The sequence below is a fragment of the Lemur catta genome, unplaced genomic scaffold, assembly GCF_020740605.2.
Source record: "Lemur catta isolate mLemCat1 unplaced genomic scaffold, mLemCat1.pri scaffold_66_ctg1, whole genome shotgun sequence".
NCBI classification, from domain to species: Eukaryota; Metazoa; Chordata; class Mammalia; order Primates; family Lemuridae; genus Lemur; species Lemur catta.
Window position 1 is genome coordinate 303761 of NW_025423865.1, and position 17187 is coordinate 320947.

The 17187-nt window shown below is 53.9% G+C and overlaps 1 protein-coding gene across 1 annotated transcript; it reads right to left on the reverse strand.

The window, feature by feature from the left end:
• Positions 1 to 781: 781 nt before the first annotated feature.
• Positions 782 to 10852, reverse strand: LOC123629976 (rod cGMP-specific 3',5'-cyclic phosphodiesterase subunit beta-like). The gene is given in 19 exon segments (XM_045539316.1): positions 782 to 843; positions 1674 to 1846; positions 1848 to 1888; positions 2592 to 2678; positions 3379 to 3453; positions 3723 to 3774; positions 4201 to 4308; positions 4526 to 4626; positions 5233 to 5320; positions 5569 to 5678; positions 5973 to 6001; positions 6004 to 6039; positions 6042 to 6078; positions 6762 to 6908; positions 7945 to 8010; positions 8628 to 8675; positions 8762 to 8951; positions 10367 to 10440; positions 10526 to 10852. Coding segments are annotated over 19 exon segments (1851 nt in total).
• Positions 10853 to 17187: the final 6335 nt, after the last annotated feature.

Sequence of the window (17187 nt, forward strand, 5' to 3'; positions counted from 1 at the left end):
AATGTATCGCACAAACAGCGAGAAGTGCAGAAACCCGTTGTTTCTTCTGTCTGGGGCATCTAGCAGGCCAGACCCCCGGGTGGGCTTTGGCCCTCTGTCCCCTCCTCACAGATCCTCCCTTTGATCCCAGGAGGTGGCCAGGTCAGACTTAAGACTGAAATCCAGGGATGCGGCCTCCTGAGGACGAGGTCAAGTGCTGCCTGAGCTGTTCAGAGAGGCAGGGCCTGTGCTACCTGTCATCCCAGCACCTGCTGGCTGCGAGCCTGTCAGCCCCTTGCTCCGGTGGTTTGGGATGGAAAAGACGATGCTGCTGTGAATACTTCCCAGCTGTGTGCCTTGAGCAAATTTCTAGGCCTTGAGCCCCAGTTCCGTTTGTAAAATGAGTTCGTTTGCCTATGGGAAGAGAAAATGGGAAGCCCTACAAGTGTTTTAAAGCCTTGTGCTTGGTTAGGGTGAGATTTGAGTAAGGGAGGTGACATGAGCCTCCTGAGCTCGGTGGGTTGGTATCCAGAGGGACACAGTTCACAGAGCTTTTCAGAGATCTCCTGGTGGTAACTACTACACATCCAAAAAATGGATGAGTAATGTAGCCTACACTGTAAATTATTCACAGTTGGCTTTATAAAAACACAAACCTTAACAAACTCCCAAAATATCCAAAGTTATCTTCAGTCATTTTCTCGGGTTTCCTAACCTCTTGTACCTAACTGCCACAGGCAGGGACCAAGGCCTAGTGTATGAGTGGAGTGTGGGAGCCATCGGGTCCCCACGGGACTGGTGCTCACAGGATGCAGCAGGTTGAAGACTTGGCTGCTGGGCCACCATTGCAAATTTCTGTGCCCACTGCAAGAGAGGACAAGACCGAGAGTGAGAACCGTGCACTGGCTGCACCAACCCTGTGTCTTCCCCTCTACTCCCTGTGTCCTCTGCCAGCCCCTGTAGGAGAAAGGACAGAGCCCGGGTCTGTGACCAGAGCAAGCCGATTAGCCGGGGCTGAGCCTGCCTCAGTGCTTTAGCCCTGCTGACGCTGTGCCCGGGTTACTCAGTCCTGGCCTCCCACAGCCCTGGCCGCCTTGTTTACGGGGTCCTGTCGATAGTGTAGGATCGCAGGGAATAACAAGCAAAACCCCAGAGCTCGGTGGTGGAGCACAGGCCACACCACGGCCACGATGTCACTGGGGTTCTAATTTGGGGTACACTGACTTGTTACAACTGAGTCCCATTCCCATAATGTAGGGTGAGGAGGTAAGTGCTCTGGACACAGTATAGGACTTTTTAAAATCACAGCGTGCCTATTTTCTGGTTTTTGTTGTTGTTGTTGCTGATGTTTGGTTTTAGGTTTGCTGTTTCGTTTCTGAGGGTGGCGTGGGAGGAGGGGCGGCTTTCTGAGTTACTGGATGGTGGAAGGAGTGGGCTGCTAAGCGGCCAGTGGGCTTTCCTGTTGTCAAGGAAAGAACCCAGGTGCGTCCTTAGGAGAAACGGGAGTGCCCTGGCCAGGAGCGCGAGGACAGCCTTCACTCGGGGTCTGCTAACCCGGTGGAGGCGGCGTCCCCTCTCCGTGGGACGGGGCCTCCCCACCACGGCTCCTGCAGTGGGAACCCGAGTGGGCCGGCGACAGGGCTGTCTGAAGGAATCTGCTCTGTCCCGTGACTCTCTGCCTCGGCACCCGCTACCCGGGAGGTCCAGCGGTGCCGCCCCGCGGGCCCGGCCGGGAGCGCAGCCCCTTCTCCGTCGGCTGCTCCTCTCCTCCTCCTCCTCCTCCTCCTCCTCCTCCTCCCCCTCCAGGGCCTTCGCCTTGGCCTCGCACTCGTCGGCCGGCGCCTCCGCTCCCTCCTGCCGCTCTGCAGCCGTTCAGACACGGCGGGATCGCTCCGTGGAAACGGGCGAACTCCTGGAGGGAACGGAGAAGTCGCTTCCCCTGCCCCGCTCGCCCGTGGGGACCAGCAGGAGGGAGAGCCACTGAGATGGCAAAGCCCTGAAAAGGGGCAGGAGCTCAGGGTCTGTGTTCCCGACGTTAGAACGGGGAGCTTTGGGGCGCGGCCGCTCACGGTGCGGACAGTGTGGGCAGCGAGGACATCCGCGACCAGAGGAGAAAACGCCGCCTGCAGGGCCGGGGGGCAGGATGGAGGGAGGGTGGCGAACGCGGGCGGAAGCACACGGGAGCAGGGGCGGCCCTGCGGCCCCCTTCCGTCTCTCACACACAGGCACACGTCAACGAGACACGTCACCGATCACACGGGGACACGGCGCGGATGGAGTCGGGGACGGCAGTGGGGGCGGTGCCCTGTGTAGGGGCTGTGACTTGTGGCCACTTCTGGACCGAACGTTCCCCTGGTCCCACCCTCCTCCAGAGGGGCACAGCCCAGTCAGGGACAACTTCCCGGAGAACCAGCTTAACGTCCTCCTCACAGTGTGGGGCTGTCACCACAGAGCACACCCAGAGAGACGCAGCTCTTGTGGGGCCAGGGTGTCATGGGGCATCACACAGGGGGCTCTGCAGTTGGACCCCTGCCTCAGTGTGTGCCCCCAGCTCCTGCCCTGTGTCCTTGTGGGGCCAAACGGCAGATGAACATGGAACACCTCCGTGCCACACACTTGTACACGAATGTGCACACGAAGTCGATGGAGCCAACCTGCAGCTTGGGGAGCTCAGCTGCCTTGTTCCTGTCCATCACAGGCCGTAGGGGAGCAGAGGAGGGTCATAAGCCCCTCAGCCCCTGGGGACCTCGCCTAGCCCCCAACTCCACAGCTCTGAGCAGTTCGCTCCCAGAGACACAAAAGAGCAGAGCCCAAGGTTGGAGACGGAGCCCGGCCCAGGTGGCCAATCCTGCCTGACAGACGCTGGCCCTTGGAAGCAAAAAGCCACGATGACCCCACGGCCGGCTGTCGGTGGCGGCTCCTCTGCACATCCCTCGTGGGCTGCAGTCAGTCCAGCCTTGGGGCCCCGTCGGGCAGCAGCCCTCGCCCGCGGTGCTGGCGGTGTCCCCTGAGCTGCGATGCTGACGTGAAGACCCCGGCGTGGCCCAGCTCACCGTGGCGTGGGCCCTGCACGCCCTGCCAGGGGCCTCCCTGGAGCGGAGCTTGGTCCAGCTGGGCTTCCCGGCAGAGCCGCCTGGACCCACAGAGGGGCCCTGGCTCTTCCAGTTTCGACAACTCTCATCTCTGCTTGGGCGTCACCCCAGCCCTGCTTTTCCCATGTTTACCCAGGTCCTGAGCCCCCTAAACTCATGTCGCACGGCCTCACAAAGTGAGATTAAGACTCAGGACCCCAGAAGCCCCGGGGTCCTGGCTGCCACTGAGGCAGGCCGGAAGCTCCTGAGGACCATGATGTGGTCTCAACTCCCTGTTGGGGTGGGAGGTTCTGGAAGCAGCACTCACAATGGGCTGCTGATCCAAGACTGTCCTTTCCAAGTCACCTTGTTCCCAGAACTCAGCGGCCACCAGAAGAGCAACCTGGAGGGCACACAGAGGCAGTCATCAGTGGGCTCCATGCTGGTCAGAAGGCTCCGGGCCTCATCTTCTCTGCCCCAGACTCTGGGGTCCCACCGCTCAGGGCTTTGGGCTGCTCTTGAGCACGGGGGCCGGGGGCACTTCCCATGTTGCCTCCCCGGCCAGGCCTGGAGGCAGCCCTCAGCGTTACTTGTAAGCCCCCATCTGGGCTGCCCCAGATGCAGCCTCTCAAGGCTCTGAGGAAGCGTTAATTCCGGGTCAGTGTGGCCTGCTTGAGCACTAACCTTGATGGCAGACAGGTCACAGGCTGTCATCATCATGGCCCTGCAGACAGACAGACCCAGTCACCAGTATTAACTGGACACCTTCTGAGTGCAGGTAGTTTTTATATATTTTCTTATATGTAGGACAAGCCTGGGCAGACGTTAGCTCTGAATCAACATTTTTTTGGTGAAGTAGATGAAGAAATGGAACCTCAGGAAATAAAGTGAATGATTGCTGAAGGCCCCAGACCAAGAAGATGGCCTGTCTGCCCCCCGAAGTCCTGCACTTTCTCCCCTGAAAATGGGAAGTGAATAGGGTGGGGTGTTTGTTTCGAGGCATCAGGAGGCTACTGAGAGATGTGCTGCTCTAGTGCCAGAGATCTGGGAGCCGGGCTCTTCTAGCTTGTCTGGGGGAAGGGTCTCAGGATCAAACCGCTGACAGGCGGGTGCAGCTCGTGCTCTGCAAGGGCTGAGCCCTGCCACTCACATGACAATCCCCTTCTCCGTTGTCTCCAGGGACAGGTACTGCACCCAGCTCTTCTTGTCCTCATAGTTCTTGGACTCGTCCACGATCTTCTGGAACATCGTCCTCTTCCTGAACCCCAAGAACAAGGGAGGGCACAGATGGGAGCAAGTGGAGGGCACCCTCCCCACTCCCCTGCAGGAGAGGCTGGAGGCTGGAATCCAGGCCCCTCTGCACCAGGATTGGGCCCCTCCCCTGGCTGTGCTGCCTGAGCCTCAGGCCCAGACTCCCCCGCCTGCCCCTCGAGGCTCCCTGTCCTGGCCCCCACGCCCTCAGGAAGGGGGCCCACTTGAAATAGAGCGCCAGGTCTGTTGCGATGATGGTGATGTCCATGAGGTGGATCACATGCTCGTGCTGATGCCGGTTCAGGTTCTGGTAGGTGTTCAAGCTCTGAAGGAGGCCGCTTGGTCAGTCGCAGGGCTGTGCCCAGGGCCATCGGGGTCCCCCCAGTCATCTCAGGCCACCAGGACCCGGCCCCTCCCACTCCTGGGTGGCCTGTCTGTGCCTTTCAAGCCCGGGCCCTTGGGCCCTTGGCAGGTCGATCCTGTTCCTCTGCAGCCAGGATGGCCCTGCCAGCACCTCCCTCGGGGTGTCCACCCCTCTCCCGGCAGCTTCTACCTTGGGTCATCACTCTGGACCCAGGTGGCTGCACAGACCACAGCCCAGGGTGGGGAGGGAGGGGTGGCTGGTGTCCTGGTTCCTTGGAAACCACCCCGCTCCGCCACCCCTTGCTCAAAATCCGGCACCCCATTGAGGCCTCTGCCCCCCCCCCCAGGCAGTCCCGGACCCCTGTCTCCTCGGAGCCCACCCCTCCCCATGATGGGGATGTTTCCAAACTCGGCTCTAGCCCTGGGGCTCCTCACACAGCCCACTGGGGTTCTCCTGCTGCCAGAGCCGGGCCCAGCCCCTCCGGCTTCAGCCCCAGGTCCGAGCACCGGCTCCAAACACCGGCTCTTCAGGACACAGCCGCATGGTACCCAAGAGCAAGACGCAAACCTCCTCCGAGAGCAGGAACTTCCCAAACCCCAGGTGGTGGCGTTCCAAAATTAAAGAGCCACGGAGCTTGGCTAAGGGATTCTGGGACCTGTTACAGATTTCACTAAAAAACAAATGAATGGTTAGAAGAGCAGCTGAGAGGCAGTGGGGGTTAGGGGCCAATGCTGGGTGCTCCGCTGGGATGAGGGCACCCCTAGGTCCCCAGGGGCTGCAGCTCCTATAGCAGACCCCACTTTCTGCATCACCGCTACTGGGGTGCTCAGATTCATGCCAAGGGTGCGGAGGTGACCTATTGCTATCCCATGTGCTGCCTGCGTGCCCCAGCACGGAGCCTACTTCATCTGGTACAGGTTGTTGGTGCCGCGGTGGTTGATGTCATGGCACAGACCGGCTGTCACCATGGTGAAGGCCTCCACGTCCATGTAGTAGCCCTTCAGCTTGCCCGTCTGCAGAGACAGGACCTCCCCTGCCCATGTGCCCTGGCTCCAGTGGGGGACAGGGGTGGGGGTCGGGCTGCGGGGCCTGAGTCTTCTCCCCTCCCCCTGGGTGCCCTCGCCTGTGGCCAGACTGGCGTGTGCAGTCAGTGGGTGTTGGCCTCCTCCAATCCCTCTGCCCTTGAAGGGCCCGTCTCTCGCTCTTGCAGCACGTGGGGCACTACCTGTGGCACCCGGAGGGGCTGCACAACCCTGGTCATTCAGGAGGCCTGACAGGGAGACCCTTCTCAAGTCCCAGCCACGCACCATGAGCAACAGGAACATTGTTGGGCCACGTTGAAGCCATGGTGCCAGTTGTGGTAGGTGATCTCCAGAACCCTTTGCTGATGGAGAACAGGAACCGCACGAGGACCTGAGGGAGCCGAGAGGACACGTGGGCCCTGGTGCCAGGTGGAAGTCCCACAAAGCCTCATGTGCTGATGGCTCTGTGGTGGAAGCCCTGCTTTGAGTCCATCATCCCCATGCCCTGTCTCCTAGGCCCCCATGGCCTTCCCTGTCCCCTCGTTCACCGCTGGCCATTTTCAGCCTTCATGGTGGGGAGTGCCATGTCAGGCACCTGTGAGGTGGAGCTGGGCAGGGCAGAATCCCATCACCCACTCAGCAGTCCACCCACCAATCCATCCTTCCTTCCATCCATCATTCTATCCATCCACCCATCCACTCATTCACCAGTTCACCCTCTCACCCGTCCATCACCCATACATCCACATAACCATCCACTTACTCATCTACTCATCCGTTCATCCACCCATCCACTTTTCATTCCTTCCTTCCTTCCATGCACTCATTCATCCGTCTGTTCATCTAACCATGTGCTCCTCCATCTCATTGTTTATTTTAGGCATACTTGCTGCATGTATTTTACCTCTTCTATGATGAACATGTCTGCCCCCCAAACTTCATGTGGGACCTGGGGGACCCCAACACAACCTCCTCACCTCCTGCCTGGGGTTTCCAGAACCCCCTACCACATCCCCATCCCCACATCCTGGGGGATTTAGGACTCCGCCTATGTCCCTCTGTCACGTCACCCACCTCCTGGGGGATCTGGAACTTGCAGACCACGCCCAGCTCGTAGTACATCTGGATGCCACATTTGACCAACTCCAGTTCTGTGCACTCCAGGTCAGAGAAGTGGAACTCATAGATGTCAAACTTCCTGGGCCTCGGCAGCTCTTCCTTCTGTGGGAGAGACCTTGGGTTGAGGGAGGCAGGCCCATGGCAGCCCTCACTTGTTCTTCCACCTTTCTCCTCTCTGAAGCCCCTGTCCAGCTGCAGATGCCTGGGCATCTCTGCTGGCATCTGTCCTCCCAGTTGGTCCAGCCTGGAGCCCAGGACCCTCATATCCCTGCCAGTTCAGGCCATGCTCCCCTCTCCTCCCACCCTGTGGCCCAACAGTGAGGACTGTGCCCAGCTAGGCAGACAGAGTAACGGTGGGGAGACAAACAAGCAAACACAAAGGGATGTACCTACAAAGAGATGCAGACACATGTGGATACACAACCACACCTGTGAACACACAGACACACCCATGGATACACAGGCACATGTGTGCAGACTCACGTCACACAGACACATGCACACAGCCGTATAGTAATGCAGATGAGTGACTTTCAGAACCTGCCAAGCACATTTACACGCTCAAAGGCCTCCTATGGAGGACTGGCGGCCCCTGGGTGACTCTGGCTGCATCGTGCAGGCAGGCGCAGGGTGATGGAGACACCGTATCACTGCCGAGTTACCAAGTGATGGTCTCTGGGAGACACACAAGCACACGTCCACGGGCACCATGTGCACACACACGCGCACACACACACACACACACTGGGTGTTGTGGGCTCCTGGGCACGCCCGTAGCAGGGATGACACGCATGGACATGTAGTTCAAGCCCTGCCCACAGAAACGAAGCACAGGTGGTTCTGGGAAAGCACAGAAGCAACAGGTGGACACGGAGGTGCACACAGCAGTGCAGACGTCGAGTTACATCGTCAGCCGGACAAACACACTCAGACAGGCTGGGGGAGACTGAAAGCCAGGACGATGTAGACACACACGTGAGACACGTACACACATGTGAATGCACACGCAGACAGCAGCCAACACCACAGGATGACGCTGTGTGTGCCAAGCACCTCTGAGCTCAGAGAAAGGAGAACTGTCCCCTCCCACCTCAGGGGTGGCCAGTCTCCCTGCGAGGGGTGGGAGCGGGACCCTCACCAAGATCGACCCGAGCTCGTCCTCATCGCAGTCAGCAGGCTCCTTCCCCAGGCGCCCCCTGGTTGGCTAACAGAGAAGAAAGATGTGTCCTGAGGCAGCCACAGCGTCACCTCTGCCCTCGTGTGTGGGCCGGAGTGACATCTGCGTACTAACAGTCAGCTTTTCCCTTGCCAAGGCCCAGTGACCTCTGGTTCTAGAGACAATGGTAATGTGTGTGTGGCAGCTCACTTCCCTGTGTGTTCCTGTGTCCTGGGCCCTGTTCTAAGCCAACCACATGTATGACTGATGGAATCTCCCAGGACGGACCAGGAAGCTGAGGAGACTGGGGCATATGTAGTAGACTCGAACCCTCAGTGGGGCCCTGCCTGGCCCAGCTGAGCCCGGCCCGCATCAACTGAGACCAGCCGAGATTAGCCAAGACCAGCTGAGCCCAGCCAAGATCAGCCAGGATCACGTGGGTGCAGCAAAGACCACCTGAACCCAGCTGAGCTCAGTGATGCTCAGCCAAGACCCTCTGAGCCCCGCTGGCCTGCAGACCTATGAGCATGAAACATGTGCTTCTCGTTGTCACTGAGACTTCACGGTTGTTTATGCGGCAAAAACTAATTCAGTTCATCATTTCTGCACCAAAATATCTTCTTGCCCAAGTAAAATACAGTTTCTCTCAAGGAATGGACAGGTACCTGAAATTGGAACACTTCATCAGCGGAGGCATTCGTGTTGTTACGAATCTGAGAACGGATCAGAAACACGACTTCGCCTCAAGCAGCTGAAGGTATAATGTGATTCTATAACGGACTCTCCCTCCCAGTCTCACTGGCAAGGGGCGAACTTGGAAGCTGGCAAAGCACAGCAGCTGAGGGCTGGCTGCGGCACAGGGAGACAGGCAGGGAGGCACCAGGCCAGGGCAGGGCCGCGGCACAGACAGCACGGGACTCACAAAGCCACTTTCTGCCACGCAGGGCGGAAGGCCGCTGGCCAGGGCCCAGTGGGCGGCCGGTGGAGTGCTGCGGGGAGAGCAGAGGGTCAGAGGACCAGCGCCCAGGTTGTCAGACACACACATGCAGACCTGGCACAGTGTGGGAGCCCTGACGTTTGTTCCTTCCTCTGGGCTCCAGGTGGGAGCAGGAGTCGTGGAGGTGGCGAACACTTGAGCAGGGCCTGAGGCTTGGCGATGTCTGGGCTGCCTCAGCTCCCAGTGCTCTGCCGTGCCAGGGCCCTCACTCTGCAGGAGCCCTCACCCCCTCCTGGGGACCCCAAGGCTGCAGCTGCCTCCTGGGACTCACATAGTCACCTGTCCTGCAGTCCTGGCCCTGACTTGCATTCCAGCCTGGCACTGGGGTCCCAGTGCTGTCTGGGGCCTAGGGCCAGGGTCGTGACAGGCTTGTGGGGTCATGGCCCCACGGCCACACAGCGGCAGGGTTGGACGGGCTGACCACCTTGCCCAGTCTGTCTAGGCTGGAGTCCTGCCCTGACCTCGGGACTTGACACCCCTCCTCTCCCAGCCCCACAGGGGGTGCAATGCCAGGCCTCCCCGCTAGAGGCTCCACTTGTCTGGGTGGGGCGGGATGAGCCAAGGCAAGACCCTGAAGGTCTCCAAGTTCAGTTGCTGCTGATGGGGCCACTGGACAGTACACCTGGACCTTGGCCATCCACTCTGGAGGTCCCCAGTGCCTCAGCTCCCCCCTCCCTCCCCACTGTCTCCCAGACCAGCGAGTCAGCCTCCTCCTCCCTACCCTGCTCCAGGACACCCACAGCGCAGGGAGCAGCCCAGGCCTTCCGGGCACTGCTGACCCCACTGTGGTCCTGAAGCCACGCCTGGGGCTGAGGGTGTCCCTCCTGCGGGGACACCTATTGTGAAGCCTGGCACTTACGGAATGACTTTGGAGGATGTAGTCAATGACTTTGTAGAAGATGATTTCCTAGAAATACACACATTGGTTCTGGGGCTCCCAGCCATGCAAGAGACCCCAGGTTCCCTGCTCTCCACAAACACACAGTTACACATGACCACACACTCACATGTAATTACACACGTGCACAACAGATGTATCCACCATGCATGTTTTACAAGCACATACTCACACATACACCCACACACATGCACATTATGGGCACACATGCTGGTACCCATGGGGCATGCTTCGTGCACTCTGATTTGGATCCATCCCCCTCTGGGTCCCACATAACCCCACGCTCAAACTGGGCCCATACTCCTGCACACATGTGCACACATGCACACACGCCTGTTCACAAGTTCCCACGTGGAGAGATGTTATGATGATCGTGGATGGGGCACCAGGAGCCTGGGAAAGCAGAACATTTGCTGGCGACCTTGTTTGGGGGCCACCCTCTCCCACCCTGGAGCCGGAGCCAGGGAGTCACAGTGTGCAGCTGGCCCTAGCCGGCCACCAAGACTTACGTGGCCGTTGGCGTGCGTGGGCCTGAGTACAGCTGGGATGCTCCCATCAGCACAGGCCACACATCAAAGAATTCCTGGGCAGAGGAGAAGAGAGTGAGGTGGTCAGGGCAGGCGCCAAGCCTGGTGGGCGGGAGGGCCCCTGAAAGCCCGAGGCCTCACCTTCTCCTTGGTCATGTCCAGGAGGCACACCGAGTATCGGTCACAGTTCAGACAGGCCCGCACGGTGTAGAAGGCCTTGTGGAATTGCCTCTCGATGTCTGTCAGCTCCTCAAACACCTTGTTGGCTGACCACAGCAGCACCTGGAGGGGGTGGCACACCTGTGAGCCTGTGGCCACAGTTACATGCCCACACCTGCCTGACCACACCTGGGAGGGAGCGACAGACGCTGTGCCCCAGGGTTTCCTCTGAGCACATGACAACCTACTTCCTGACCCAGGGGACCTGGGCATGTGCGGGTCAGTGAGGCCTCCAGACTTTGGCTGCATCCCTGCCACTCACGGCCAGTGCTGGCCTCGTGCTCGGGTAGCTCGGGTAGCAATCAATTGCTTTGAACGCCAAGACCTGGCCAGAGATTCCTCTGACTGGCTATTGGGTGACAGCTTGTGACAAGCTGTGGCTTGTGGATATGAATTCATTGTTTTCCGGACTTCAGGCTCTCTGCGGCCTCAGCAAAGAGAGTCTGAGAGTGACGATTTGGTGGCATGCCCATGGGGTCCTGGACAGACCCTGACTGAACTCAAACATCCCTCCCCACGGGCCCCTGGTGGTGGGTCAGTGCTGCTGCCAGGCTCGGACTAGCCCCCTGGCCCACACCCCGAGCCCGGGCCACTTCTCTCTTTCCTCAGTCACCGCCCAAGACAGGCCCCACTGTTGCCAGGTGTCTCCTGCCTGCCTGGGGCCAGGCCCTCCTCTCACAGGCAGGGATGGCTCCTGGAGCCTCAACTTCCCCTAGACCTCCCTGCAGGAGGCAGCCCCCTCCCTGTGTGTGCCCTGCCTTCCCGCCGGTGCACACTGGCCCCACCCGAGCGTGATGACTTGGCCTCTGGCTCCCTCTCTCCACCCCCAGGAGACATCAGTGCCAAGATGAATCCCAACACGCCCAGACTCCCTGCATCTTCATCTTCACATCGGCAGACCCTGGCTGGGCATCTCCACCCTCGGACACTCGGTGCCTGCAATGCTGGGCTGCGGACTGCCAGGGCCCCCTGTGCCTCCAGCACTCAGCCCTGCCCCTCCCCCACTGGGCCTCCGTACAGCCCCACCCTTCACTGCCCGGCTAGCGTGCCCAGCCTCCAGAGTGACCCTCCACTGCCTTCCCTCCATCCTGCCCAGCATTCTGCCACCAGCAACCTCCAGAATGAAAGAAACACGAATTTCTACACCATCGACGGGCAACTGATAGAAAGATCCAAAAGCCACCTGACTCCAAATCCACGTGGAACACACCACGCCCACCATGCAGGTAGGAGGCAGCACAGAGGAGGTGCTGTGGCCACCTCTACTTTCCCGTGTGGTGCTCGTGCTTGGTGGGTGCACATGGCCAGTCTTTCCTGCTGCCCAAGGCCATGGGAATCTGTAGCTTTTTTTTTTGCAATGATTTTATTTTATTTTTATTTACTTTTAATTGATAAAAATTGTGTGTATTTATGGAGTACAGTGTGGTGTTTTGATCTGTGTATACAGTGTAGAAAGATTCAATAAAGCTAAATAACTTATCCATCACCTAACTGACCATTTTTTCATGGCAAGAATGTTGAAAATCTACTCTTTTAGCAATTTTGAAATATACAATACAATTATCCCCTGATGTCCTGGGGGATTGGCTCCAGGACCCTAGGGACACCAAAATTTGTGGATGCTCAAGTCCCTGATATAAAATGGTGTGTCTGCATATGACCTCCCACACACTTTATTATTATTTTTTATTTTTTGAGACAGAGTCTCACTTTGTTGCCCGGGCTAGAGTGCCGTGGCATCAGCCTAGCTCACAGCAACCTCAAACTCTTGGGCTCAAGCGATCCTCCTGCCTCAGCCTCCCGAGTAGCTGGGACTACAGGCATGCATCACCATGCCCAGTTAATTTTATATATATATATTTTTAGTTGTCCAACTAATTTCTTTTTATTTTTCAGTAGAGATGGGGTCTCACTCTTGCTCAGGCTGGTCTCGAACTCTGGAGCTCAAATGATCTTGGCCTCCCAGAGAGCTAGGATTACAGGTGTAAACCACCATGCTCGGCCCCTTCCACGCACTTTAAATCACTTCCAGAGTGCTTATACCTGGAAAGTATACGCTACATGAATAGTTGTTAAATATCTTGTAAAATTTGTATTTTTTTTTCTTTTTTTTAGACAGAGTCTCAGTCTATTGCTTGGGCTGGAGTGCAGTGGTGTCATCATAGCTCACTGCAGCCTCCATCTCCTGCCTCCGGTGACCCTCCTGTCTCAGTAGCTGGGACTACAGTCATGCGCCACCACACCCGGCTAATTTTTCTATTTTTTGTAGAGATGGGGGTCTCACCAGTCTTGCTCAGGCTGATCTCTAATTTGCATTTTTTAAATTATTGTATTGCTATTTTTGTATTTTTTTCCAAATATTTTCCACCTGTGGTTGGTTGAATCTCAGAAATGGAGCCCGTGGACGTACGGCCACTGCACGTCATGGACAGTGGCCACCACGCAGTGCGGCGATCACCAGGGGTGCCCTCCGGGTGGAGACCCTCCTGCTCCCCCAGCCTTGCTCACCGCCTGTCCACGCTCTTTCCGTGGGAGCAGCGCTCTCAGAGTCCGCCCTGAGCGAGGGTCTGCGGATCTGTCTCTCATCTCCCTGTGTGCAACGTCCTCCAGGCCCACCCACTCGGTCGCTTCCCCCTCGGCAGCTTCCTCACGTCCAGAGCGTGTCCAAGCTCTGTCCCCCCCCCCCCCACTTGGGACCAGCCCTTCGGAGTCCCAGCCCCTCCACCCCGTGTCTCCTCCTTCTCCCTGGAGCCCTCCCTGATCTCGCGCAGGAGCCGCAACCCTGCTGTGGCCCCTGACTCGGTCAGATGAGCCCCCGCAGGGTGAGGCGACAGCTGTCCCTGACGTCTCTGAGCACCTGACGTGGGCTCTGGTCCTGCCAGGGCTTTGTCTGCAGTGGAGCATCGTGGGGTGGACGCGCCTGCCTGCCTCAGGGAATGGCCGATGGACCTGTCCTCACCCACCTCGGGCGGCGCTCAGCGCCTTTCCGACCCTTCCCCACGCATGCGCAACCCCTGGCGCGCCCACACTGCTGCAGGACCTCAGGCTCCATGAGCTCGGGCAGGGCTCAGTTCCACCACTGCAGTTAGTGGGTCCTGACCAGGACTTAGAAAAACAACAGAACTGAATGGCCTACTCGCAGAGCCATGGTGCCTGCTGTCCTGTAACAGCCACATGCCAGGTTTGGACATGCGGAAACATCAGGCGCATTTTCACTGTGCCCCTGGTCCGCCATGGAGAGCCTGACCCCTCCCTCGCATCCCACGCACACACGGCACTCGCTCCTGGGGCCTCAGGGCCTTTGCACAGGCTGTTTGCTGCCTTCGGAGCCCCCATCCCAGGAGGCCCTCCCTGAACTCCCCCGACCCAGACTCCCTGCTGCCCCACGGGACCCCATTTGGTACCGACCTCCACGACACCATATCCTTAGTTTTGTTTTGTTCTCATATCCGATACCTAATTAATAGCTGTCACATAATGGGTATTAGAGAGTGTTTAATGAATAAATGAATGGAATATTAGATTTGATTTAAATCCTTTATATTTTCTTTACTTGTTTCCTTGACTTTTACTGTAGATTTTAATACTCTTATTAAAATCTGACTCAAAATCTTTTAGGAAAAAGATGAGGTATGATTGTTATTATACATACACACGTTACACAAATTCTGATTCTCAAGGAAGTTTCACATATGGAAGGATTGAAAATGAAGAAATGTTTCCAATAAAATGAAGCCAATTTTATAACCTGTCCATTATTGATAGGAATGACCAAGGGCTTTACCAAGGAGGAGAATTCAGTTCCTCTGGATCGGAGAAGTTGGTGCAGGTTTTTCTGCCAGACCCTGGTTTTACAGAGTGTGATTTTACCTACAAAACTGGCAAAGAAAACCGAGCTGAAAAACTGATAATTCCTCTAGGAGGCATCTGATAAAACCCCTGGGTATGGTATTTCCCAAAAGGTCTATTCACTAATACTAAATTATCAGGAAATAATATTCACAACATTTAATGTGATGCTAGAATGAGATACTACAGAAACAAAAGGAAACTCCCACCAAATAAATAAATAAAATCCACAAGGTAAAAGAGACACAATAAAAATACAAGTAAAAATACATATGAAGCAAAATGCTGTTTACTTCTGGACAAAAGATGAATGCCTGAGGAAAAACATCAGGAGCCCGAGCTCATTTTATTGGTGAAATAATAAAACTGGATGCAAAGGAGAGCTACAAAAAAGGGAGGGGAGAGTAGGGTAATTGTGAGATGGAGGGAACGTGGCTGATGGATACTCTACGGAGGAGGGTAATTATTATGACTAAGGTAGATTAGGAGGAAAATCAGTGCTAAGCCTGATGAAGGCACAGAACAGGAGGCATTAGAAAGAAATTTATTCATGTGATTAACACGGAAAGGTTAAGAGCTATGACAGAAAAAACATGTGGGTCATAAATATACTATTCATGAATGTCGTTTTTCTTTTTTCACCAAATGACTGAGAAATTTTAGCCTTTGTTGGATTTGACAAAATGACAAATTTCTTTTTAATTTTTAAGCAAATCACAAACAAAACTCAAGATAAATTTAAAGTCTCATTTTAGAAATGATTAGACTAATTTTCTACGCATTCAAACATGAAGAGGTATGTCATGCTCTATCCTTTCATTCAGACATTTCCAGCTTACATAAACATATTTTATTGTATAGCTAAGATTTAAAAACAAAAAAAAGCTAAATTGAAAATTCCTCAGGTAGAGTGATTACTTCTGTGTGTTTGCTTTTATATTTCCCATATATTCTGGACAGCTGTGAAAGTAGTGACCAGGTCATTCCCAAAACTCTTTTTAGCCACCCTTCCTGAACAGCTGGTGTGAGGAGGGGTGGTATGCACTAGAACTACTTTTATACAAAGCATAACCTCACCAGCAGAGGGCTGAGACACCAGTGAAGACAACACACGATTGTTGCCTAGTATTATTTTGCGTAGAAAATTTTAAAAATTTGATGAAACACCCTTTAGATCCTTACTAGTCTTACATGTTAGAAATGTATAACCTCAGGCCTGCCCTAAACCTACTGCATCAAAATCTTCATTTTAAAAGATCTCCAGGTGATTACTATGCACATTAAAATCTGAGAAGCACTGTTTTATCTCTTTGAATTCTCAATCATGACTTAGAAAAGTTTACAAAATAATTAATTTTAGCAGGGCAAGAAGGAGAAGAAAGTCTTCCTTAATCTCTGTTCAAAAGTACCTACTTCAGGTCCTGATCCCACCAAGGGTTACTCAGGCTACTCACTGAAAAAAAAGGGTTGATTTTTAAAGCATTTTTGTTGTTTACAAAATATTCATCTATCCTGTCTCCCCCACCTTGGATTACACATAGGTATTCACAGAAATTCTTTATGATGCTGTCAGAGAACAGTAAAAACATCCATTTGTTTAAACTGTCTTATATCAAGTTTTCACTTGATGTAGTTATGTTTTAGGAGACATGATTTGAGTTGCAGTATATCTGATTTTGTAAAACACGATTTTAATGAGGTTTTATACTTTGTGGAAAGTATAGAGAAAGACATATATAAACAAGGGGCAAGAAAGTGTGGTTATATAAGTTACTATAAATCTGAGTTGAATAAAAATAGAACTTAAAAAATACTGTGAGTCATACCAGCATCTTCAGACATGCAAATCAAAGAAAGTTCATGTATATTGAACAAATCATGGTTGGAATTAACTTGTTCATCTATTAGTGTTTATAAATCAGCCTTTCTGATTAACAAATAACAGAAATGGTTTTTTCTCTGATGTATTAAAATCTAACTACTTGGATTTTTTTCCAGGTGAAAAGTTAATGAATGATCTTATTTTATAGCATATTGTTATGAAAAACTACTAAATCTTCCTTAAAAGTGAGAGAGCTACAGTTAACCATTGAATGAAATAATTTATCCCATATTCTGGCTTTTTCAAAAGCAGGCAGTATTAGTATCTCTGTCATCATTTCTAATTATGACACTGTCAATCTAATTGATGATATACATAAAATACTAGAAAGAAATAATTCACTGCAAATAATTATGCAAAAGTCAGCAGCACTAAATATGTGAGTGTTAGAAAATTAGGAGTTTTGAATATAAATTAATTAGAAAGGTGAATGCAACCTAATAGATTGATTGCTAACCCATAGCATTGACTCACTGAGCATGTCCGTAGAATTGAAACGTAAAATGTTAGTTATTTCATGAGCAGATCTATGCTAACGTTTCTTTATAAATTTCGGTATGGGCCACATTTAAGAAGAAAGGCCTGTCATATTTCAGTAGTTAGGAAAATCTTTACCTCAAGAAAGGACTGCAAGTCTTAGAATCCCTGATTTCCACCACCTTAAGCTCTTTTCCTGAAAAATCTATGTTAATACCGTTTTACTCTGAGGTTCTCAGAGGTAAGTGATGATCTCAGTGAATACTTAAGAAGCCAGATAATTCTTTAGAGAATTACTTTGTCCTCCAGAGAATTCCCACAGTGTACACATATCATTTGGGTGTTCAATATACATTTGCTAAAAGTTACCATTATT